Source organism: Xenia sp. Carnegie-2017, unplaced genomic scaffold (genome assembly GCF_021976095.1).
Source record: "Xenia sp. Carnegie-2017 unplaced genomic scaffold, XeniaSp_v1 HiC_scaffold_14, whole genome shotgun sequence".
NCBI lineage: Eukaryota > Metazoa > Cnidaria > Anthozoa > Malacalcyonacea > Xeniidae > Xenia > Xenia sp. Carnegie-2017.
The window spans coordinates 4,563,308-4,589,630 of NW_025813447.1; the positions used below are offsets into that span (position 1 = coordinate 4,563,308).

Sequence of the window (26,323 nt, forward strand, 5' to 3'; positions counted from 1 at the left end):
GATGTCCTCTCTCGATCCAATCAGCCATCCATCTACACCTTGCTGTAGAGAGCACAGATCTGATCGGCAGGCCACATTGCTCGCATGCCAGATGAACGGATACCTAAGCAACTGCTTGATGGTGAGCTCTCCAACGGCAAAAGATCAGTCGGAGACCAGAAGAAGCGGTTCAAGGACACATCAAAGACCTCACTGAAGTCCTTTAACATCAACACCACAATATGGGACAAACTTGCAGGGAACCGATCAACCTAGCGCGATCTCATCTTCAAGGGCTGTCAAGCATCAGAAGAAAGGCGGACTGTGGAAGCCAAACTGAAACGTGAGCTGCGGAAATCAAGAGCAGCCAGTGCTTCAACATCAGATGCATCTCTGGTTTGCCCTTCGTGTTCGAGAACATTCCGTGCCAAGATTGGGCTCCTTAGCCAACTCAGAACTCACCGTACCCAGTCTTCTAGTACTTGAACTAACCTGTCAAGGTCATCATCGCTTGCGATGGACGAACAACAAACATAAGTGTTTTATTCGGAATTTACAGCCCAACGCTCTTTGTTGTCAGAAAATTACGCAAACACCTTCAAGTGCACGGGATGTTTTGCATGTTATACTTATCATGTATATTACATACCAGTGCTCATCTATGACGTGTTAAAATAACCTCACAAAGCAAAATACTTCGTTTTGTCTAAATAACTGTTTTTGTAGAAAGAATCCTATTTCGTATTTCTTTGCCGATGTTCAATAAGACTTAATACGTGCAACTTAATTGTACTTAGTAATTGGTTCATGTTGTAATATCTTTTAATTTCGCACTCAAATATCAATAGTAACCTCCTTACATGCTATCGTTTTTTATGTCTCTTTCTCACTCGTTCTCATCCCTAAAAATAGTTCCTGTCACCTGTCCAATTCTTATCAATCATAACATAAATTAAACTATTAAAGTATCTGTTTACTACACATGTAAAGTTCATGTAAAGTTCGACGTCTAAACTAGGCCTATAATAACGGTCTTTAAAAGGAACAATTCGGTGAATGCAATTGTTACGAAAGTGAAAAAAGCAAATTTTTGAAACTAGTAGTAACCCGATTGCTACAGTAGGTTGATGGTAGTTAAATGGTGACAAGATTTGTCAGTCAAATTTGAACATAGTTATGTCTAGTGAAGAAGGAACATGCAGTTAACATGCAATGCTAACTATGCAGTTACTCGATACGGCTCTTGATTATGAAACAATAATTCCACACTTTCATACTACGTAAGCGGTTGTTGTCAGTAGCAGAGGAGGAACATCAATTATAGTTTTCTCTGAAGCAAACTTAAAACACATAAACAGACCACTGCAGACATTAACTTGGGCATTTCTCACGCCCGAATAAAAAAAACTGGCCAAAATGTAAAAGAACATCACATGCAGTAAACACAAAGGAACAAAAGAGTTCACTTGCTTTAAAATACTACGATAAAAAAAGTTAGTATTAGATAAAAGTTAGAATTTTTAATTGTAATAGAGCAGAAGATTGGGACTTAAAAATTCGGAATGTACGTCATTTTTCTTTTCGGTTAGAAAGTGGCATTTTAATTCTCTTTTTTTTCTAAATGTTAAAAGACATCAAGTACGTATGTGTTCAAACTTCTTGTTGTACATAATTATCCCAATTTGTGAAAAGTATTGAATACTTGGGAAATGGAGTTGCTATAAATAGATGCAATTAAAAAGTCACCCCGTTGGGAAAAGAAAACTTCCTTCACGGTTATTGTTAAGCGAGCGAAGATTGTATAGTTTTCAAAAAGTAGTGGTGACGTGATTTCAGAGAACTGGTAGTAGTTGATTGATAGTAATGTTAGTGTAAGACAAATTTGAACTAAACAGATACTTGTTAAGAAAGAACATACAATTAACATACTATGTTGTTAACTAAACATGTTGTTACCCGGTACGCCTACTGGCTATGCGACAATATCCGGTACTTACATGCCCACGTAAGTGATTGCCATTTGTAGAGGAAGAAAGTGAATAGTTAAATTGTTCGTGTTGAAGCAAACTCTAAGCACAAAGAAGATGTCAAGTGTCAAGACATAAGTTGGCACAAGTTTCATCAGAATATTGTCGTAAGTTAAACGCATTTGTCGAAAATACGGCAAATTTTCTTCAATTCGCATTTTGGGGATACGATGTTCTAACAGTTAATTTGACACTCCCAGTGATGTTACGAAATACGAAGTTCGTTAAATTACAAATGACAAATTTAGTTTATGAACTTCGATACACGAAGTTTGTATGAACTTTGAACGAAATTGACTGTAACAGAGTAGATTTTTAAAATTATGTCACGTTGTTTCTGACGCGTTTATTAGAAATATGTCTAATTCAATCCGTTTTTCAAATTTACTTACAAGTAGTAGATACTCTTTGGGAAACATTATCTTTCATGTAATGATTTAGAATTTGTTATACCATCTTGTGTAATTACGACACTTTTACAGCAGTGGCTGACATACTAGACAAAAAGACAGGAATTTTCATTGCACATTTATTTGTACCAAAACTAAGGCACAAATGATGTGTGGGCTCACAGATTAAGGTTGTCGCCACGTGGTAAGAGCTTAAAATCGTTTAAACTTGACGATGTCGATGTCCAAAAGATGTTACATGACATGGAAAAAGAAAAGGCTATGGATGACATGTTTCTCGTCGACGTTGTTGCCACTGCAATGGTTGTTGTCTTTACGTCTGTTGAAAAAGTGAAAAATGAGCAGAAAACCACGTTGACCACACAGCAGCACAACTTGCTAAAGTTGCAGGACTTGCCTACCAAAGCAGGAAAGAATATGAATCAGCAATCGTTTCGTACAAAACAAGCAAACATCTGCAAAAGAAAGTCGGCATTGATTTCACTTATTTCTAAGTCTCATATATAATCGCAAAATGCACAAAAGAACAGGGGAAATTTCAATGGGCAATGAACCTATTTAAATCCAACGTTAAAATCCCAGTTGGCCATCAAGGTGACAAAAAGATTTATGATATACTGGTTGATACTTTGATCGAGATAGCAGACTGTTACCTGGCAACTTTTCGATATATAGTGCGGAAAAATACTTGAATGAAGTTCTTACAAAAGATATTATCAATGAGGAGAAATTTGCATGTGTCTTAACCAAGGAAGCATGGTGCAAACAGCAACGAGGTAAAATTGAGGAAGCTTTCAATCTTTACAAGAAGGCAGCCACATACACTGCAGACGACCTTAACCCTGAAAAAGCAGAAATTCTAAATAACATTGGATTATGTTTCTTAAGTCTTGGAATGAAAGAAAAAGCTTTCGAGTTTGTTCGCCAAGCCCAAGACATAAGAAAGAACTTAAATACACCGAATAAGGATTCCTAAAGGCTGAATCTCTTTTCAACGTTGGGTTTTGCTTGTTGAAGAAAGGTGACTATGAGGAGGCTATAAAAAATCTGGAGGATGCTAAAGTTAGATACGATCAACTTGGGGACGAGATAAGCATTTCCTTAGCACTGAGAAATTTGGAAGCATGCCTGTCTTTAAAAGACCCCCCAAAATACGACCTTGCTTTGGTTTACGCCCAACAGGCTCTGGAAAAGATAAAAAATTCTGTCCTTCATTACTACAATCCTGGAATTGCTAGGAGCTTGTCAGTTCTTGGTCTCTGCCTTTTAAAGGCGGGAAAATTTAAAGAAGCAAAGCAAAACCAGTTAGAAGCTTTGGATATAATCGAAAATTTGTTTTCAGAAGACCATCCATGCCTGATAGACATTTATCAGCTGCTCTACGAATTGTATATGATAGATGGCGAGCAGAAGGAGGCCAAGGAATACGAAAAGAAAAAGATGAAAATAGTCAGCGAGATAGAAAAAATGGCCAAGAATATAGAAAAGAACATAGAAATAAGGTGGAAGCCTCTCCCAGATAATCCCTCTTCTAAGAAGAATGGAAAGAGTGAAAATTAAGTTTAAAAATACCAGACCTTAGTTTAATTTGACTGTTCTTTATCAATATGAAATATAAGTGAGCCATGCATATAATCAGTTGCTAACGCCTGAAATTCGCGATTGCGTGTATTTTAAGGAAAGCCAGTATAATTTAGGACAGAAGATCGTTTGTTGTAAAAACTCAGCAAGAGAAACTGAAGAATGGAAGTACATCTACTTATTTGTATGGAGGATTCTCTTTCGTTCAAGAGTACCTGCATAAGATCATTTATATATTGCACGCAAAAGTTTACATTGTAATCCTAATAATTTTTATTTTGCTTTACCTGAAAGGTTCGTAGAAATAATTAATCATGTACTGAATGTAGGAAGTCACCAAATAAACATACATAAAAACCGATATTTATTGATAACTGTAAACCAAGAAAAGGCGACAAAATTGCTTGTTGGAAGTTGGCTGTCATCAATCTTAAAGTAGCCATAACATTAGCAGGTAGTAAGTCGGAATTGAAATATTTACCTTGTAAGGTTGGCTTTGATACAGCATAATATGAAACATAACAAGTTTTCCTACCTTAATTCGGTCCATTACCTTTAATTGTGCAGGTCTATTTTCATGGCATCTGACGCTGATGGTACTTGGTTGGCGTGAGTGAACTGTAATAACAGATACTGCTAGTTCTATTGATAACCAACCAGAAAAAATGAGTAAAATAAACTAATTATAAGTTCAGCTGATTGATTTAACAGTATTATCACTACATGGCTCATTTCTTTCTTTTTTTGAAGAATCACTGATATCTATAGGTTAACGCTTCTGCCGCCAAGATTGAAGCCGAAAGATACCCAATTTGCACACGTTCCACTTTCTCAGACTTTGGCAAATTAAAGCGTGAGGGTTAACCATCATGCATTGCGCGCATTCGCCTATTTTCATGTGAGAGTCTCGATATATTTCACGTTGACTTAAACAATTTTACAGTTCCTCTTATACAGAACAAAAATTCAAGAAATTGTAGAAATCCATGTATCAATTATTATTACTAAAATAATTATTCAACAACATTTGCAGCTATAGCGAAGGATTAAATCACAAATACTCTCGCAAGTTCTCTCGTGCTTCAAACAATGGCCGGTTACGTGCGAAATGCCTGCTGGTTGATCCTTTATAAATGCTTTACAAGCCTTCCTTGATAGTATTTTTTCTTTTTCAGAAGTTTGTTCCAGAAGTAAAAACAAAAAAGAGACTTTATATTACCAAAGTGTGCCAAGTAAAGTGGCACGAATAAAACAAACGAGCGAACTTCCTGCTTCAATTTTAGTGTTATTTTTTTGCACGTGAATGCTTTATCCAGTTGCATACGCCAACAAATGTATATAGTGTCACTGGTCACGTTACTTGTCGGACGAAAAGAAACTCCGCCGAAATCTTATCGCAACAAAATCCTCATAATATGCCCTTTTTACCAATGCAGTTTTTGAAATATTTAGAATATTGACGTGAATGAATTCATAGGCGAAACCATCGTTAGTCAAGATAAATTAAAGGTGCTCAGTTTAAATTAAAAATACCTTCAAAACAAAACTATTGGCTATGAATTTCTAAAGAAGAAAACTCACAAATCAAGTTCTCCCAATAAGATATTTGGAAATGTAGCTAAGTATATGCAAAAATGAGCTGCAGTAATGTGTACCCAAACCCTCTTCCGTTACTGAGTTTTGTCATGGTACGTGACATGGTGGTAAAAACAAAATATTTCTCGATTGAGAAATAACTAATGTTTGTGGATGCAGATCGTCCACGTTAGTAGAGTAGACTGACGTTTCGACAACCTTAGCGGTAGTCATCTTCAGAGTCAAGTGAGGAGACAGGTTAGCCGTATTTGTTATCTGGTATTTGCAAAGTAAATGCTAATGATGGGAACGTTGTTTAGTTAATGTTGATAATGTAAACATTGTCAGGCAAATGTTAATGACGAAGCCGTTGCCAAACAAATGCTCCAATCACCTGTTGTTCAAGCTAACGCTAAGGTTGTCGATACGTCAGTCAACATCAACAGGAAGAGTCCTTCTCAGGACTCTACTAACCTAGACGACCTACATTTACAAACATGTCACGATACTCCTGGGTTGAAGCCGTTTACTTTTAAGAAATAACTAATGCTAATGATCTGAAATTAACATAGACGAAAGAACTTGCAGACTGGCAACGCCAGTGAAGGAATCCCATTTCGTGGAATCACCCCTCTGTCATATTTCCCAAGTATCTTTGAGGGGTAAAAGCCGGCCTCTAGCCTATATTTTCAAACACTTATAGTCAAATTTGAAGCTTAAAAGCCGGCCTCTAGCCTATATTTTCAAACACTGATGTTCAACTTTGAGGATTAAAAGTCGGCCTCTAGCCTATATATTCAAACACTGATGGTCACCTTTGAGGGTTAAAAGTCGGCCTCTTGCATATATATTCAAACACAGATGGTCAACTTTGAGGGTTAAAAGTCGGCCTCTTGCATAATTATTCAAACACTGATGGTCAACTTTGAGAGTTAAATGTCGGCCTCTAGCATCTATATTCAAACACTGATGGTCAACTTTGAGTGTTAAAAGTCGGCCTCTAGCCTATATATTCAAACACTGATGGTCTACTTTGAGGGTTAAAAGTCGGCCTCTAGCATCTATATTCAAACATTGATGGTCAACTTTGAGTGTTAAAAGTCAGCCTCTAGCCTATATATTCAAACAGTGATGTTCAACTTTGAGGGTTAAAAGTCGGCCTCTAGCATATATATTCAAACACTGATGTTCAACTTTGAGGATTAAAAGTCGGCCTCTTGCATATATATTCAAACCCCGATGGTCAACTTTGAGGGTTAAAAGTCGACCTCTTGCATAATTATTCAAACACTGATGGTCAACTTTGAGGGTTAAAAGTCGGCCTCTTGCATATATATTCAAACACAGATGGTCAACTTTGAGGGTTAAAAGTCGGCCTCTTGCATAATTATTCAAACACTGATGGTCAACTTTGAGAGTTAAATGTCGGCCTCTAGCATCTATATTCAAACACTGATGGTCAACTTTGAGTGTTAAAAGTCGGCCTCTAGCCTATATATTCAAACACTGATGGTCTACTTTGAGGGTTAAAAGTCGGCCTCTAGCATCTATATTCAAACATTGATGGTCAACTTTGAGTGTTAAAAGTCAGCCTCTAGCCTATATATTCAAACAGTGATGTTCAACTTTGAGGGTTAAAAGTCGGCCTCTAGCATATATATTCAAACACTGATGTTCAACTTTGAGGATTAAAAGTCGGCCTCTTGCATATATATTCAAACCCCGATGGTCAACTTTGAGGGTTAAAAGTCGACCTCTTGCATAATTATTCAAACACTGATGGTCAACTTTGAGGATTAAAAGTCGGCCTCTTGCATATATATTCAAACCCCGATGGTCAACTTTGAGGGTTAAAAGTCGACCTCTTGCATAATTATTCAAACACTGATGGTCAACTTTGAGGGTTAAATGTCGGACTCTAGCATATATATTCAAACACTGATGGTCAACTTCGAAGATTAAAAGTCGGCCTCTAGCCTATATATTCAAACACTGATGGTCACCTTTGAGGGTTAAAAGTCGGCCTCTTGCATATATATTCAAACACAGATGGTCAACTTTGAGGGTTAAAAGTCGGCCTCTGGCATATATATTCAAACACTGATGGTCACCTTTGAGGGTTAAAAGTCGGCCTCTTGCATATATATTCAAACACAGATGGTCAACTTTCAGGGTTAAAAGTCGGCCTCTTGCATAATTATTCAAACACTGATGGTCAACTTTGAGGGTTAAAAGTCGGCCTCTAGCCTATATATTCAAACACTGATGGTCACCTTTGAGGGTTAAAAGTCGGCCTCTTGCATATATATTCAAACACAGATGGTCAACTTTGAGGGTAAAAGTCGGCCTTTAGCCTATATATTCAAAAATTGATGGTCAACTTTGTGGTTAAAAGCCGGCCTCTAGCCTATATTTTCAAACACTGATGGTCAACTTTGAGGATTAAAAGCCGGTCTGTAGCCTATATATTCAAACACTGATGGTCATCTTTGAGGGGTAAAAGCCGGCCTAGAGCCTATATTTTCAAACACTGATGGTCAACTTTGAGGGTTAAAAGCAGGCCTCTAAAAAATCTAAAGGACGCTAACGCTATATACGATCAACAAGGTAGCCAAAATGGCGTTTCTCTAGTATCGACAAATTTAGCAAAATGCTTAACATTAAAAGATACACCTGACTACGATCATGCCTTGGCTTACGTACAACAATCTAATAAAAAGATAAAGAAAAACTTCAATGTAAAAATCCTGAATTTGCCTATGCCTTGATAGTTCTTGGTCTGTGTCTTTTCCAAAAGGAACATTTCGAAAAGCAAAGAAAAACCTTTTAAAGGTTTTGGTATGAAAGATGGCGAGCAGAAGGAGGCGGAAAATTATGAAGCGAGAATGAAGAGTATATTCAGCAACATCGAAAAAATGGCCGAGAATATAGAAGCGACAAGTAAATTAAGATGGAAGTGGCTTTCTTAGTTTTGCCTAGGACAATTAAAACAGTGAAAATTAGGCTTATAATATTTATGGGAAAAAATACCATGCCACACGCGAGTTTTACGTGTTCTAGCTGCATTTATTTAATAAATCTAAGTGGGTGATTATGTGCATTTTATATATAATCCATAGAATTTAGAGCAAGATTTGATCGGTCATAAGAATATTGTATTTATGGAGAAAGGAATTTAAAGAGCGGACTTAGTTGACTTAACTTAGATCCAGTATTCTCTTTTGTTCACATAAGAGTACTTGCATAAAACCATTTACGTTTCATGCATATAAGTTTTGGTTGTAATCACAACCATTTTCATTTTGTACTGCTTATAAGGTTTTTGCAAATATGTATTGAATATTGGAAGTTATTGACTAATATTTAAAAATATGGATATTAAATAGAATATTATTATTTGATTCCCCAGCGTACCGTGAATGCATGTGCGCACGAGAGAGTATAAGTCATGAAGATATAAACGACGATATGCAATTAAAGTTAAATCAGCTTTACTTTTTTCCCCTTCCCCTTACAGTCCATTATTATTGTCGCCCCCAAAGTACAGTTGCTATGCTAAGTTCATGAAAGCAATAGTAGTGATAGCCAACCATTAGTTTATCACCAAACTAAAGTTCTTTTTATTTCATGATGTTCTCCTAAAGCAGAAACCTTGTTAAAAGAAACTCATGCAGTCAAGGTTTTGTACTTCCATTTGTCAGGGGCGGACTTAGCTGTAGGCTAAATAAATTACTTCAACAGAGTGATTGGTTAATTTTTACTATCTAGAAATTTACGGATGACTTTTGTATCGTTATCTAAAATGAACATAATAACGCTCATTTTTTTCATGGCAACAATCAAAGAGGCACGCAATGCATGATGGTAAATCAACAACATGAAAATTATATTAACATTTCAATGTATTAAAATAAGTTCCTTATATAGTGAGCTGGTTGATTTATGATTTCTCGTGCAACGTTCTTGATTACTACATTCTATGGCAACTTTTCTCTAAAAGTACACACGACTAGGCTCCGAATGGCTCCAAATTGGGACATAGTCATTTCAAGTGTCAAGAAACCCTGAAAACTCCCCCCCCAAAAAAAAATTGACATATTTAGCAAAACTCTTTAAATAAGGGTGCTTGTAAAGAACTTCATTGCTGTTGTATATCACTCATTTTTTACGTCAAAATCTAAACCAGTTTTTCTTAAAGTGAAAGACTTGCTAAATTGCTGCATTCATGTGTAGTTTAGTGTACAATAACAACCGCTCCTATCACTTACATACTTTAAGACGTCAAGTTGAGTTATCAGTAAATACTCAAAAGTAATTGGTTCAATGGTCACCAATCTCGATGACTGCGTGTTTAAAGTTTAGGTATAATAACATATCTAAAATACTATTGTTTACAAATGGGATATTACCTCATTCATTGATTTGACGTTTTTGATTTGGACAAAACAAGTAACAGCACCTAATCAAGGCGTCAATGATAAGTTGTATATAATAAGATGATTTATGAAAGCAAGATAATGAAAGTCGACGGATAGAACATGCGTTTATTTGCGCTCCGAAATGTCGATGAATAGAGTAAAGTAACTCTAAATTGTAAAAGTTTCTAAAATAGATCATAGATTGTCTATCTAGATGGAAAATGAAAAAATTTAGGCACTTTACGTTCATGGTAAATTCAAGTTTAAATGTTTTGCTATTTTGTGTTCCGAGCTCCAGAATTTGTTACTTCCATGTTCTAGTGGTAAATTGTTCCTGGCTCACTAATGATATCCGTTTGCTGTGAAATTCAAGGTGAAACAGGTTTAGACAATTCTCGAACGCCATTGAAAATGGAAAGTTTGCTTAAAGTACGCCAATGTTAAATTGTAAATCATAAAGCAAACATGCATGTATTCCAGCTGACATATTTAGCAAAACTCTTTAAATAATGGGTTGTGGTAAAGAATTTTATTGCTGTAGTATGTCATTCATTTTTATGACAAAATCTGAACTAACATTATGTAAAATGAGTGACTTGCTAAGTTGCTACATGTATACATAAAACGGTCTTAAAGCTGAATGGGTGATAATACTGAATGTGGTAGGAACCCTTATTTGATCTGTGTAGTTTCTCTGATAGAATAATATTTTGTATCAGACCAAAAACAAGGCTGAATAGCAAGTCAAGAATACATGGCTACTTGTACAAGTTTATGACATCATGCCAGAAATAAGTAGTTCGTCAGTGCAGTCCTTTGCCGGAACACAAATCTTCGGAGTTTACATGTTAGGATATTTTGTATTTTCATTCAAATTATGTACATTTGATGCACAATTTACATTTTATGATAATATGAACAAACTTGCGTTTTTGTAAGAAGAATTTTAATTCTTGTTTCTTTCAAGCTAAATGTTAAATGACATCAAGTCTGTGTTCAAAGTTCTTGTTGTACATAATTACCCCAATTAAAATGTAGGCGTTGGTGAATGAAAACTTCCTTCACCGCTTTTTTAACGACACCAAGAAACGTAAGTTTCGAAAAGTAGTAGTAAGATGATTGCAGTGGACTGTGGTAGTAGTTGCTTGTTTCGTTGTTAGCAATGTTGGTTTATGTCAAATTTTAAACGAGCAATAACATCATGTCGTGCAATTTATATGCAATGCTATTTATATACTTAGCGGATGTGCCACTTGATTATGCAAATATTTTGGCCCTTTTATGCCAACGCAAGTGATTGTCATTAATAACGGGGAAATATACAGTTGAACTGCTCGTGTTGAAGAAAATTCTAAACACAAACGTCACCAAAGAAAGACGTCAAAATTCGCAAGTCTTGCCTGAACAAAAAAGAATACTAATAAGGTGCGTTATGCTTCCACCAACGAGCATTAGCATTTTTAACAAACGTGTATCTGGTGGAAAGGTAATCGGTCAATATTTTTCATCATACCGAGTTCTATCCACATTATAAATCTGTATGATATAGATGGAATTGATCATTGAATTCTCAATCACGGCTGTAGATGTCAGCTGATTCCCATGAAAAAATGGCGGTATCGGTGAATTCCTGCTACGATTTAGCGACCAAAATTGACCGCTTTTCAGAAAATAGTACTATTTCTCACTCCCCCTTTAAAGAGTGAAGAAGAAAAACGCATTTTGCATTTAGGCATAAGCAATATATATTTGATGTAGGAAAATTACCAAGGAAGATTTGTTAAAACACAGTCAACCAATAATCTTGCTGTAATAAATCGTGCTGTTGCATCGATATGTCTGCGAGATATGTCCAATAATTCTTCACAAAGTGCGGACCTGATAAGGATATGTTCAGAATAGAAAGCAAGATTAACAAAAGTTGTGTAGTATATCACGCTTATATACTTTTCCAATATTTAGTCGTTATAAGACGTAGAAACGTTTATTTTAGCAGATCTTACAACTAGGCTTTCGCGACATACCAAGTGTAAGGGCTCTTTTCCACTCATCCCAAAATGCTCTCGCTGCGAGCTTGCGAGTCTGTTCGCGCGATCAAAAAATTATGTTCCATTCATTTAACTATTCTTCAAGTCATGGTAAGCTCGCTGCGAGTGCATGCGAGTTATCATTCCTGAAGCATTTAAATACTTCTTCTTTGCTATATTCTTGTACTGTACTTTCAACTTTCTACTCAAATGTGTATCATTATTTGTTTCAGTCTGCCTGCAATGTTTTATAGACGTTTGTATGTGTGCATAGTTAGCGAAGCATTTCGGTAACGAACAGAAGAGATCAAAGAATCTCTGCTCTCTCTACATATTTCGATGAAACATTGCTACCAGTGAAACGATACATAAAACGGTCTTAAAGCTGAATGGGTGATAATACTGAATGTGGTAGGAACCCTTATTTGATCTGTGTAGTTTCTCTGATAGAATAATATTTTGTATCAGATCAAAAACAAGGCTGAATTGCAAGTCAAGAATACATAGCTACTTGTACAAGTTTATGACATCATGCCAGAAATAAGTAGTTCGTCAGTGCAGTCCTTTGCCGGCACACAAATCTTCGGAGTTTACATGTTAGGATATTTTGTATTTTCATTCAAATTATGTACATTTGATGCACAATTTACATTTTATGATAATATGAACAAACTTGCGTTTTTGTAAGAAGAATTTTAATTCTTGTTTCTTTCAAGCTAAATGTTAAATGACATCAAGTCTGTGTTCAAAGTTCTTGTTGCACATAATTACCCCAATTAAAATGTAGGCGTTGGTGAATGAAAACTTCCTTCACCGCTTGTTTAACGACACCAAGGAACGTAAGTTTCGAAAAGTAGTAGTAAGATGATTGCAGTGGACTGTGGTAGTAGTTGCCTGTTTCGTTGTTAGCAATGTTGGTTTATGTCAAATTTTAACCGAGCAATAACATCATGTCATGCAATTAAAATGCCATGTTATTTTTGTACTTAGCGGATGTGCCACTTCATTATGCAAAAATATTTGGCACTGTTATGCCAACGCAAGGGTTGTCATTAATAGAGGGGGAAATCAACAGTTTAACTGCTCGTGTTGAAGGAACTTCCAAACACAAGTTGGGATAAGTTAACAGTTAATTCATTTTTATATATTACATGAGAAAAATTCATTACTTCGTGCTCGTATCCTATAACCTAAAACATACTCATACACACTGAGTGCAACATATAATTCGCGCTCTCTTTAATGAATGGCAAAGTTATTCTTAAACAATGCATTCAATGACAATGTTTTTGCTAACATATTTCTAATCAAGCTTAGCAATCATTGAAGTGAAAATACTGTTTTCGAATAATTATGAGGTCATGATGTTGAAGCACCACGTAAGGAGAGTAAGCTAGCTTTTAAAAGACGGGCGTGTGACTTAAACTTATTGGAATTAAGCCTATTTCTCATAGTTTTCACAAGCTTATACTTTTAGGCATCGTGCCTGCGATAAGGGCTATAAGAAAGATGCATGCGTTTATGAAGAAAAAGTCTTGAATTCATAATACGTATTTCATTGCAGATGCTCAATGAGACCAAATTTAAGAAGATTCCATGTTTCTTCACATAATTTCCATAATTTGTGAAAGAACTTGGGTTTAGCACGTTATAATTGGCAGAAAGTTGGTGTTGCATAAAGGTCTTTGTGGCTAGTATACTGTAGCGAGTAAGGAAAGCGGCTTTGAAAAATAGTTGTAATCTGAATAGAAAAATTAATACTAGCAATGGCATCTGGCAAAGAAAGAATATGCAACGAACATGCCATGGTAAATGCGTTGACACTATAAAAGCGTTGGCAGATAGGCACAATAAAATCTATAAGTTAGAAAGGCTTTTGAAGCGACATAAAAATTTAGTGCAGAAAGCGTAAGCTTTAGAGACAATGTACGTTTTTATTTAGAAATCGTACAGCAATTGAGCGCATATAAATATATGCTGCAGGAAAAAAGTTTATGTTGCCATAATATAGTAACACATACTAGCGATGGTAAAAAAGAGCTATCTTTTAAAACATTATGACATATTGCAGACAAGCATTGTCATTTTTTATATGTGATACAAACCAGAGTAAATGAGGATTAGTTTCTAGTTGGCATTTCTTTTAATTCTACCACATCCCTACATATATTCAAAGAGCTTGTAAAAGTACTCTAGGCTTATACTGATTGCTTTTCACTTTACACTATGTCGAAGAGTTCATCGTCATCATTTGGCTTACAATCCTTTGTGAGTCAAAAAATGAGTTCAGCAAATAAATTCTCAATTTAAGTCTGGTGCTATCCATTTCATCATTAATGAGGTATTTCGGAGCCGCTGCACTGTTATTTTTTGGATCATTATCAAGCTAAAACATAAAGTTATCATGGAATAGTTGATGGATAGATGGAGCAAGATGGAGTCTTACTGTACACTTCCCTAACGAAAGTTTCACATTTGAATTCATATATGAAATGATGTGAAACTTATGTGAAATCGAAACGCTTCATCTATGAAATGTGTCTATTTCATATATGAAATTTCAATTTCATATATGAAACCAATTGAGAAATTTTCGTAAGTGTTGGCTTGTTGTTACTCTATGACTCCACGAAAATCCACCATTACCATTTCTAGAAAAACATCCTAATACGTCAAAATTATTTCAATAGTGTATACGTTCTATAATGTTACAAATCCAAAATAACATGTTTCCCAGCAAATGCCTGACGCTTTATGTAATTCTCTCGTGTGACTATGCATCCAAGTTGCTTTTTCATGCTTCGTTAGGATCATTGAAAAAATATAATCCACTTGCTCACCTTGCCTGGGTTTTTATCCTGCACTTTCAAAACAAAAATAACCTATACTTGTACGATATCAAAAGCACGAGTGTTTTATTCAGCACGAGAAAAATTTCCCCTCCAATATTTTCTCCCATTTTTGTTACTTTAAAAACTACCAATTGATAGACGGCATCTAATTTTGTGGATAATAATACACATGAAAAATTTCTCAATTCTAATTGTAAATATCAGTGCAAAAATGTGAAACACAGTGCAAAAAAAAGAAATACAGCGCAATTTCTTTTAGAAAATTACGCTCCTGATTGGTCAGTCAAACAAAGATATGATGTAAGAGCCAATTAAATTAAAACATTTCAAAAGCGGGAAAGTTAAATTATTCTAAACAAAGCAATTACAACGGCTGGCATAAGTTTTAAGTAAATTTTATTTAGCGAAGCAGTTTACAGTTCACCGTTTGCATGATGTTTCTGCATGAAAATAACAAAACTGCTAAAAGTAGATACCTTGTTCTAGCTGCGTGTGCGGAAGCTATGGTGTGTGGAAAGTAATATCCGACTGAATTGAAAAATACGAGCCTATCAATCGATGGTTAAACTCGTCTGCTGAATTAATGTACGTACGCTGAAGTTAAAAGTCAACAGAATTGAGAAATTTTTTCATGTATATTATTAATAAGCATAGCATGCAAAGACTTCAAATTGCACGAGAAACCCTGCTCGAGAAACCAAACTCGTCCTTCGGACTCGTGCAATTTTGATAGTCTTTGAAAAAATCACTCGTGCAGGTTTTTCTCAAATTGCACTCGAAACCATGCTATTACGTATACATATTGGAACTGTCATTTAAAATTTGTTGCATATTATCTAATATTTACTTGACTCCATTGAAAATAAAAAACGCCGTTATCTTTAAAGTAAATGGTTTGAATCCGGGAGTATCGTTACATGTTTGTAAATGTAGATCGTCCAGGTTAGTATAGTCCTGAGAAGGACTGTTTTTGTTGTTGTTGACTGACGTTTCGACAACATTAGCGGTAGTCATCTTCAGAGTCAAATGAGGAGTAAACGTCAGGTTAGCCGTATTTGTTATCTGGTTCTTACGTCATTGTATTGTGTGCACAGGAAATGTGTCCAGGTTGGTATAGTCCTGAGAAGGACTGTTTTTGTTGTTGTTGACTGACGTTTCGACAACATTAGCGGTAGTCATCTTCAGAGTCAAATGAGGAGTAAACGTCAGGTTAGCCGTATTTGTTACCTGGTTCTTACGTCATTGCATTGTGTGTACAGGGAATGTGTATTGTCATTGTGAATCAACTATTACATCAAACAACAAGAACAAAGACTGAACAAACTGAAGGAACTCATACCAACGACAGTAAGTGATACTTTACTTTCTACGATACAAACTATTGCAGAGAAACGAGCAAACAAGACAGAGACACAACACTAAATCAAACAACAACAAAAACTTGAACGTTTAAAACGCACTAAAACACGTACAAGACATAAACATGACGATACCTGGGTGAGGAATATTTCTTCCTAAGCACGATACTAACACCGGACAACTATATACTAGTGTCTTTTGATGTGAAATCAGTGTTCACAAGTATTCCACTTAATGTGGCACTTACAAAAACCCTCATTACAAACACCACGGACGTACTGCCATTACCGACAGAAGACATTAAGGAGCTACTGGAGCTCTGCCTCACCTCGACTTACTTCCAGTACAAAGGTACACACTACAAACAATTACATGGAACAGCAATGGGCTCACCTGTTTCTGTTGTAGTTGCTGAAATTGTAATGCAATCTATAGAGGAACGGGCGCTCACGACTTACAAACATGCACTACCTTTTTGGTTCCGCTACGTAGATGACACAATCACAGCACTACATGCAGACGAGATTGATGACTTTCACACTCACATCAACAAACAGAACAGCCACATACAATTTACCAAAAATGTCGAAGAAAACGGAACTCTTCCTTTTCTCGACTCTTTGGTAAAACATGACGATCAAAAACTACCAACAACAGTTTATCGCTAGCCAACACATACTGACCGACTACTAAACCAATCATCTTACAACCCTACATCACACAAAGCCACCACAATGAGAACATTAACAAGACGTGCACAAATCATATGTGATTCACCGGACGCTCTACACAACGAAAACTACTATCCCAAACGTGTTTTTGACAAAGACAACTATAATTCTGCTTTATCAAATGCAACACTTACAAACCCAACGAACCCAACGAAACGAACAACTCAGTGACAACAGCAACGATACCTTACATCAAAGGTACGTTTGAGACTATCTCGCGTATCTTACGACCATACAACATACGTGTCGCATATAAACCAATCACAACATTACGACAAGTACTAACGAACATAAAGGACAAAGAACAACCCAACGAACGACAAGGTGCAGTTTACAAAATAAACTGCTCCGACTGCCACGCCTCCTATATCGGGGAAACTGGCAGGAACTTAAATATAAGACTTACTGAACACAAACGAACGATAAGATAATGAGATGGAGGATGGAACTATCCACTTATGATTTTGATATAATCTACAGAGCAGGAGAAGAGAATGTACCAGCGGATACATTTTCTAGGATAAGAGCAATGAGCATGACCTCCGATAAGCTGATAGAGCTTCATGAATCCTTGTGTCACCCAGGAATAACGCGGATGGCACATTTTGTAAAAAACCGTAATCTCCCTTTCTCTATGGATGAAATTAAGCTCATGACACAGTCCTGCAAGATATGCAGGGAAAGTAAGCCTCAATATTACAAAACAGAAAATTTCCATTTAGTAAAAGCGACTCAACCCTTCGAGAGACTTAGTTTGGACTTCAAAGGACCATTGCCGACGACTAATCATAATAAGTTTCTTCTTACTATAATAGATGAATATTCAAGATTTCCTTTTGCTTTCGCTTGTAAAGACGTTAGCGCGGAGTCAATTATAAATTGTCTCTGCGAATTGTTTTCGATTTTCGGTATGCCTGCTTACATACATTCAGATAGAGGTTCTGGCTTTATGAGTGCAAAAGTTAAAGACTTTCTCCTCCAGAAAGGAATCTCGTCAAGCCGAACCACACCATATAACCCAGAAGGGAACGGCCAAGTAGAACGTTTGAACGGCACTCTATGGAAGACTATTTCTCGCGATGAAGACGCGAGGACTACCGACCAGCTGCTGGCAAGAAGTTTTGCATGATGCTCTTCATTCCATCAGATCTCTGTTGTGCACCGCTACTAATGTAACACCGCATGAACGCCTCTTTATCCACCAACGAAGATCGACGAGTGGAACTTCCATACCAACGTGGCTATCCAAACCTGGACTGGTACTGTTGAAGCGTCTAGTAAAACAATCTAAGTATGACCCATCTGTCGATGAAGTAGAGCAAATCCTCAGTATGCGCATGTAAAATTTCCTGATGGAAGAGAAGATACCGTAGCCACTAAGTTCCTCGCTCCACAAGCTGAGGAAAAAGAGAAGTTATGCGAGAAACCGCTACCACTATCGCCTTATAAAGATAATACTGTAGACGACCCACGTCAATCTCCTTTGGCCACAAAAGACGCTAGGAAACTAAATAATAGTTCGCCAAAGAAGGAAAGAGAAGGGAACTCACTACTGGAGGATCCCGCTCTACCTGATCAGTCGTCTTCACAACAGACACTACCGTTACGCCGCTCGCAGAGAGAAAAGAAACAACCCGACCGCCTGACATATACATGATATGGGAAAAAAAAAGACAATCGGGCAGGACCAGTCTTATTTAGATTATTTAATTTGGATTATATAGTTATTTCAAATAGGAGAGGGTGATTGTAGTGATTATTACATGAAGTAATTATTACATGATTATTACACCCACCTTAGTAACCGCGCCTAGTTTAAGATAATTACTTATAAAGAGACATTTTGTAGATTTTAATTTAGTGTTGAGTAAAGCCTTACTTTGAAAGGTTGTTCTTTGGTGTTTACTTGAACTCAAACTTTTACTTCAAAGGTGCAGTTTACAAAATAAACTGCTCCGACTGCCACGCCTCCTATATCGGGGAAACTGGCAGGAACTTAAATATAAGACTTACTGAACACAAACGAGCTACTAAGAAACAAGACAAAACTAATCACATTGCCGAAAAACACCGAATCACAAAGCACAACACTAACTGGGACTCGGCAAAATGCATTACTTACAGTACTGACTATAGACAACGGCTTAAATTAAAAAGTTGGTATACCAACTTGGAACAAAACCCCCTGAACAGATCACAGCAATTACCGGCACCTTACAAATGACTTATTCACAATACAAACAAACGATCAACTAAAAACATTACACTTCACACTAATTCACAATGACAATACACAATTGACACCCACACATTACAACTAAAAATATCACACTTAAATCACACATCACAACTAAAAATATTTCACTTCACACAATTGACACCCATACATTTCCTGTACACACAATACAATGACGTAAGAACCAGATAACAAATACGGCTAACCTGACGTTTGCTCCTCATTTGACTCTGAAGATGACTACCGCTAAGGTTGTCAAAACATCAGTCAACAACAACAAAAACAGTCCTTCTCAGGACTATACCAACCTGGACGATCTACATTTACAAACATGCCGTTATCTTGTCTAGTTTTGTGATGTGAATTGTTTCGTCATCCTTTAAAGCCTTTCTGTAGTCACATAAGTTAGGAGAAAGTTATAATGTCTTTATTAAATGGATGTTCATGTGATTCTCAGTGTAGTTAGCAGATATTGATTGAGGTTTAAGTTTAAGGTGGAGAAATACAAATGGAAGAAGGTAATCAGAATAGTTCAGTTTGTGTGAAGAAAGCAAAAAACTTAAACCTCATGCTACAAAATATTTTCTTGAGAGGACAGTTCTTGGTCAGATTGCTTAAGAAGCAACGTATCAAACGTGGGAAGTTGATTATGAAACCGTTCAACCTAGTGTTAAGTAACAACTGAATGAATCTAACGCCTATCGTAGTATAGGTGCTGTTAACCAACTATGAATCTTCCAACATCTTTGCGACAAGTTTGCTAGTCAAGGGCTCGTCCATCAAACCACTTTTGTTACTCAAAACAGTACAATTGATTTTATATTCTTCTTTCAGGCGCTAAGCAGGGATCCCTTAAAAATGAGCAAAGGCTTTTTTTCTCACTCTACAATTACTATTGTATTCTCATTTCTAAAAACCAAGCGTTTAAATCAGACGTAGGAGTTGGGATTCAATTTTCGAGTATAAAATTACGCAGGGCTTATTGAAATTATGGCTCAAAACGATGTGAAAATGGGGTCAAAGACATCTACTGAATAACAGCTTTTGATAATTTGAGGAGCAATTTCTTACATTACTAGTAAATTTACAAGTCACAGTCAACTTGCATGTTTTTCAATCTTCTTATTTATGACAACTTTCATAAACATCACAAAATTTGTTTTTTAATCCCTGAGCTAACATGTATTCTGCCATAAAATACGTTCCACAGTATTGTGCAATTTAGGATGGCAAAAAATTACTTTGAACTTGTAACGGCTCCCGTAAAATAAAAATTTTCTGAAAAGAGGATGGGAAAAGGGGGGAAATTGTTGTTATTAAAATAATTTATGACTTTGTCACTTTCACACATACAGGTCTAACGAGAAAATGCATTCAGCAACAAAGAAAATTAATATATTGTCTTTCGATGGTGGGGGAAGTCGAGGTGTAATGGAACTGAAGATACTGGACGACGTTCTACGATTAACAACAATTGTGTTGAACAGTCCTAAAAAGATATACTTCTTTGCAAACGAAGACAAAAATGAAAGAAATGTTAATTTCTTAAAAGATCGTTCCGTTCGAGAACGTCTGATCAAGGACATGGAAGCAGTTAAGGATCCCATTCATCCCACAGATGTTTACGATATGATAGTTGGTACCAGTACAGGAAGTTTGATTGCATTTGGTTTAGTCGGAGGAAATAAAGTTGGAAACAACCATCATGTAAGAGAACGGATGACTGTGGAAGAATGCATTAAGATGTATAAGACTACAACTAAGAAAATCTTCCCTTGGCGTCCAAAAATATTTCACATTCCAACATCACCATATAAACTAGCTAATGTAGAGAAAGCTCTAAAGGATCAGTTTGGTGATTGCTGCTTATATGATATTGGTGGCAAAGATTCTTCGAAAACCGTGGCCGGAGCTGTTGCTAAAGAACTTGGCAACAACCAAAATCTTGTAATGTTTGATACATTTAGCAAAGACAACGCGTATTACAAGGCTTACAAGGTCATGCTTGCATCCTCAAGTGCCCCAATATTCTTTGACAAGCCAACCGAAATTGGCAGTCATAAATATGTCGACGGAGGTATTGGTGGTAATTGTCCTTTAGCACAAGCAATTCCACGAGCAAAGGAAATTTTTGGGGAAAATGGTGAACACGTGGAAATAACTTCTGTTTTATCCATTGCGCCTCCTTCCAAATTAGAACCTCCTCCTCAAGATAATGACCGTGTAGATTGGGCAAAGTATTTGGTGAGTTTATCCACCGATGGAAATGCAGTGTTTAACGAAGTTGTGAAGCAACATAATCAGACCAAAACTTTGTTCCAAAGGTTGGAGCCACGTGGTGATACATTGAAAGATTTCAACCTTAATGAAAGGGATACAGACAAGATGATAAATTACATGGAAAAAGAAAAGCTTGAGAACGACATGTTTTTGGTTGATGTAGTCGCCTCTGCAATGGTTGTCTTTCTTATGTTTATTGAGAAAGTAAAAAATGATGACAAAACTACGTTGACCATTGCAGCACAACTTGCTGAAGCAGCAGGATGTGCATACCAAAGCAAAAACGAATACGAATCGGCAATCATTTCATACCAAACAAGCAAACGTCTGCAAGAGAAAGTCAGCAGCGACATCACGACGATTAAGAACATTACGTATAGCATCGCAAACTGCTATAAACAACAAGGAGACTTTAGGTCTGCAATAGACTTATTCAAGTCTAACGTGAGAGACCTTTGTCGCCATGGAGATGACAAAAAGAGTAAAGATGTACTCGTTGACACTTTAATTGAAATAGCTGACTGTTACCTGACAACTTCTGATTACATTGATGCAGAAATATATTTGAATGAAATCCCTGAAGAAAGGAAGAAATCTGCACGTTTTCTAACCTATTTAGCAAGGTGTAAGCAGCAAAAAGGAGAAATTGAAGAAGCTGCCGATCTTTACAGGGAGGCAGCTAGTTATACTAAAGACAACGATAGCTATGACAAGGCTAAAATTCTTAGTAACCTAGGGTTGTGTTTCTTAAGTGTAAAAAAGAACGATGAAGCCGAAGTTCTTATTTCCAAAGCCAAAGATATGAGAAGGAGTATAATAGAAGAAAGAAAACAGGAAAATGATGCTCAGGAGGCCGAGTTTCTTTTTAACGACGGGCTTTGCTTGATAGAGAAAAATCAATATGTCGAAGCAATAGAAAATTTAGAAAAGCTAAAGCCAAATACGATCAAATTGGAGATAAAATCGGCGTTTCGTTGACATTGAGAAATTTGGCAATATGCAAATCCAAAACCAAATCCCCAGATTCCTTGAATTACGCGCAACAAGCTCTGCAAATGATGAAGAAACATACATTTCAGAATAATAATCCCGGGAATAATGAAAAAAATCCAGGTATTGCTATAAGCTTGTCAGTTCTTGGTCAGTGCCTTTTCAAGGCTGAAAGATTTAAAGAAGCAAAGATAGAGCTGCTAAAGATTTTGGATGTGATGAAACATCTGTTTTCAGAAAATCATCCAAGACTGATCAAAGTTAATAAGCTCCTGTGCAAATTGGAAAAGAAAAACGGCGAAAAAGAAAAGGCAGAAAATTACGACAAGAAAAAGAAGGAAGCAAGATGCAAGAGACCAAACATAATCAAAAGATTACAAAATGCAAGACGTATGCTAATTGGGTAATAATTTTCAAACGAAATAGAACGCATGTAGAAAAAAGTCTAAAGAAAACAACAATGCACGACGAAAATTTAAGTGTACTCTAAAGAGCATCCACACAAACTGCGAGTCTTTAAGAGGATAGTATAAACAACTGAAAAACAAATATAGTTGACTAGCTGCATGGAGAAATTTAAATATATTGCATGCATAATAGGGAGTCATGATTTAAAGCACTTGCAGTTAGCATGTACAAAATCATGTACAAAAGCTACCAATCACCCATGTACTGATGTAGTTAGCCATAAAATAAACATTTAAACGCATCGATCGTTTTGTTGTTTTTTTGTGAACCAACCAGTAAACTCCAATATAACTAGAACGATAACGTTGCGAACATAAAAATATTTTGAAGTATTTCAGCTTCAAAATATGAAAACATGCAGTTTCGGCAAATACTTTTCATACAACTGTTAAAGTTTGAAAATCTAAAGGGGATAATATTGTTCCTTCGAAACCGAAGATAGAAGACAAGATTAAAAATCCCACATTTTCTGCACATCTTCTTTTGGGATTTATTGTTTGAGCCGTACTTTTAGCTAAATCATTTTATAATGCCATAATAAAGAAAAAACGACAAACGCCATTGTTAAATCAAAACAATTTTCTTTGTTTTATTTACCCAATTGTGCACCAACAAAGCAAGAACGATATATACAAGAACGAATTAAAGTAGAATATCTAGGCGTTGTGTAAACTTAAAGTAAATTATGAAAGTCAATGCTAACAGTAAAAATGTTTTAAAGCTGAAACACTATTAATGTTTGTTTTTTTTACCTATAACCTTGTATGCATGAAACCTTGTGTTATAAACATTGTAACATTTGAGGTGAAAATTATTGTTATTGACAATTTTATTAAGTACCGCTACTTCTAGTATGGCGTTAACTTTTGTATTTTCATTTCCATGAAACAAGAACTTAAAACAAACAGTTTTTTAGTTTCAATAAGCAAACGTGAAAATGGGTTGTGAATTTACTACAGTTGGATCGCTGCAATTGTACATTTAAACGGCGCGCCACAAGTAGGTGAAAACAAACCATTTTATAGCCTTAATTTTCTGAAATTTTGAAGTCACACGTAAAGATCATAAGGGTTTACAAGACTACATAATTCAAGTAAGTTTGAACTTTCAATTTTTTGTGCAGTGAAAGTGATATCACCGTCTACTATATCTGACGTCTCTTACTTTTTGCGTTTGCGCCCGATCTTTACTGAAGTCTATTCAAAATGCGTACGCAAACTCAACGCTTTTCTGCAAAACTTTTGAAATTGATGGTATTATGGCATTGGTATGTATCGGTATGCATGCGTAGAGTGACGTCAGATTTATTATGCCCATGCGACGGAGAGCACGCGCTGTCGGTCAGTTCCTTCCTGTCGACGTCCAGATCAGTACAGCTGCTGCAGCGAACGTTTGATTTTGGTATGTTCAGTTATGGGTATTTTGTAGACGAGTTAATATTGAAAGGGAGCGAAATCTTAGTGCATAAAATGGTAGATTGACTGTTTACCATATCGAATTTATTCCAATAGTCTATATAGAAAATGAAGAGTGTAGAAAAAGTGGGATTAGTTATGTCATCTCAAGAAACTACTCTAATAAATGATGGCTACTGTTGTTCTTACAAAAAGCCAATTGCTAATGATTTTTTTAATAGTGATTAGTAAATGATCGTAGGCTTTTTATAGGCTGGGAGGTCCATGCTACGGAAATAGTATGTTCTCGAAGTCTCAAAAGCGGCCCGAGGCCGAAGACCGAGGGACGGCGTTTGAAACAAGTGAAAAATGAAATATCAGTTTTTACAACCATTTACAAGCACCGGCACTTTAACTAGCATGTTTGTCATCATTCATGAGAAACTTATTACTTTAAGCTGTCAAACTTGTCACTTTTTTAGCAAAAGGTTGAGAGCGAATCGACATTATTAGTAATTCCCACCAGCTATATGACATAATTCAATTGACGGTCACATTTTTACAAAATTGACTTTTCAGCGTTCATATAATTCAAATAGCTATCGTTCATTTAAGTATTGTACAATTATTTTGAAGTAGATTTGCCTTTCATGTATGTTTTACTTCTTATTAAACTTTTAAACCTTTATTTTGGGAAGCTGGTTGTGTTCCGCAAAATAAAAAAAAAACAGGTGATGTCTTTGCCTTTGTTATACAATAAATGAAAGTAATGCTATAGTGAATTTGTACCGAATCTCAGTAGTTGGTTGGCCTTAATGACCTTTCATCATGTCATCTATGAATGGCCGTACATTGTACTTGTGTGCATCATGCACTTATAACATTGTTTTCTAAAGTATACACTGCTTGAGCCGTGTGCTGCATAATTTGCCATGTAAAACTGCTCGAAGCATATAGATTTTCCCAATGCTTGAAATACAAGACATTCCTAATGGTTAAATTTTACTTTTTAAGACTGATTTTTATAAAACTTTTATAATCTCGGGTTATTTTTTGTGGAGCAATGATTTTGTACATAATATAGTGTACGGCAAATACGAATTTCTTGTATGATTAGTTTACAATATAAATATTAGAGCCCAGCAAATAATTTTAAACATAGTCATAAACAATTTGGTTTTATGAAATTTATTAAAAGAGTGACGTTTCGTCTTTACTCAAGACATCTTCAGACTAATTAGGAAGTTAACAAGAGTATAGAAATATATAGAGCTATTTACATAGTTTGAGGTATCAGGTTACTGTGAATGTGTAAGTATGATGTGATGTAAGTGTGATGTAAGTGTGATGTATTGTTAGGGTGAGGTGTTGAGACTAGAAAAGCTGAAGAGGGATGGAGCTGCCTTGGGTGTTAAGTGAAGGTTTTAGTTTGGAGATGAGGAGGCTTCGTGGATCATGAGGTCAAATATGTCGGAGCAGGATGAGATGATTTTAAAATCGTCTGGCGAAGCAGGGTGGTTGGAGGAGCTACTATGAGAAAAAATACTTGACATTAATCGGTTAGTGTAGCGTTTTCCAGTCAAAGGAGAGATCCCCAAGTGTTCCGAGATTCTGGTGTGTAAGTGGCGTGTGGGTTGACCCACATACGACGCGGAAACAGCATCGACACGTGTATAAATAAACAACACCATATCTCAGAGACTTGGAAATTTTGTCCTTAACGGGAAAAAATGAAGAGATTCGTTTGGGGGTACGGAAGACAAATCTGACATTGAGATGAGGGAAAGAAGCGTTGTAGAGACGATTGACTTGTGTACGGATTTGTAACGAGTGACAGCCATTGAATGGGAGACAGAAATACACTATTTTCTGTGGGACACTAAGGATAGGTGGTTTCTGTTCGAATTTTGTGTCAAGGAAACGACGGACAACGTGGTCAAACATAATAATTGGATAGCAATTGAGTTTGAGTAGTTTTCTGGTGGTTTCAATTTGG

At 36.2% G+C, this 26,323-nt stretch overlaps 3 protein-coding genes across 3 annotated transcripts in view; all 3 read left to right on the forward strand.

Annotated features, from left to right (window-relative positions):
• The window catches only part of LOC124434461, a 77,911-nt gene that overhangs the window by 23,841 nt on the left and 27,747 nt on the right, over nucleotides 1-26,323 (forward strand). The gene's annotated exons all lie outside the window — the stretch shown is intronic.
• Nucleotides 2,660-3,976, forward strand: LOC124435109 (kinesin light chain-like). Its single transcript, XM_046985058.1, has 3 exons — nucleotides 2,660-2,883; nucleotides 3,092-3,335; nucleotides 3,434-3,976. Exons 1-3 carry the CDS (start codon nucleotides 2,660-2,662, stop codon nucleotides 3,974-3,976), a joined length of 1,011 nt encoding a protein of 336 aa, XP_046841014.1.
• LOC124434463 lies at nucleotides 11,298-23,174 on the forward strand. Its single transcript, XM_046984365.1, has 2 exons — nucleotides 11,298-11,415; nucleotides 20,551-23,174. The coding sequence occupies exon 2, from the start codon at nucleotides 20,564-20,566 to the stop codon at nucleotides 22,451-22,453; it is 1,890 nt and encodes a 629-aa protein (XP_046840321.1). The 5' UTR covers nucleotides 11,298-11,415; nucleotides 20,551-20,563; the 3' UTR covers nucleotides 22,454-23,174.

Bases quoted from the DNA above. Each gene is read 5' to 3' on its own strand.
- LOC124435109 (XM_046985058.1), top strand. From the start codon at position 2,660: ATGGAAAAAGAAAAGGCTATGGATGACATGTTTCTCGTCGACGTTGTT. The intron at 2,884-3,091 runs GTCGGCATTGAT...TTCGATATATAG, and splicing joins GCAAACATCTGCAAAAGAAA to TGCGGAAAAATACTTGAATG. The intron at 3,336-3,433 runs GTTCGCCAAGCC...TGCTTGTTGAAG, and splicing joins AAGAAAAAGCTTTCGAGTTT to AAAGGTGACTATGAGGAGGC.
- LOC124434463 (XM_046984365.1), top strand. From the start codon at position 20,564: ATGCATTCAGCAACAAAGAAAATTAATATATTGTCTTTCGATGGTGGG.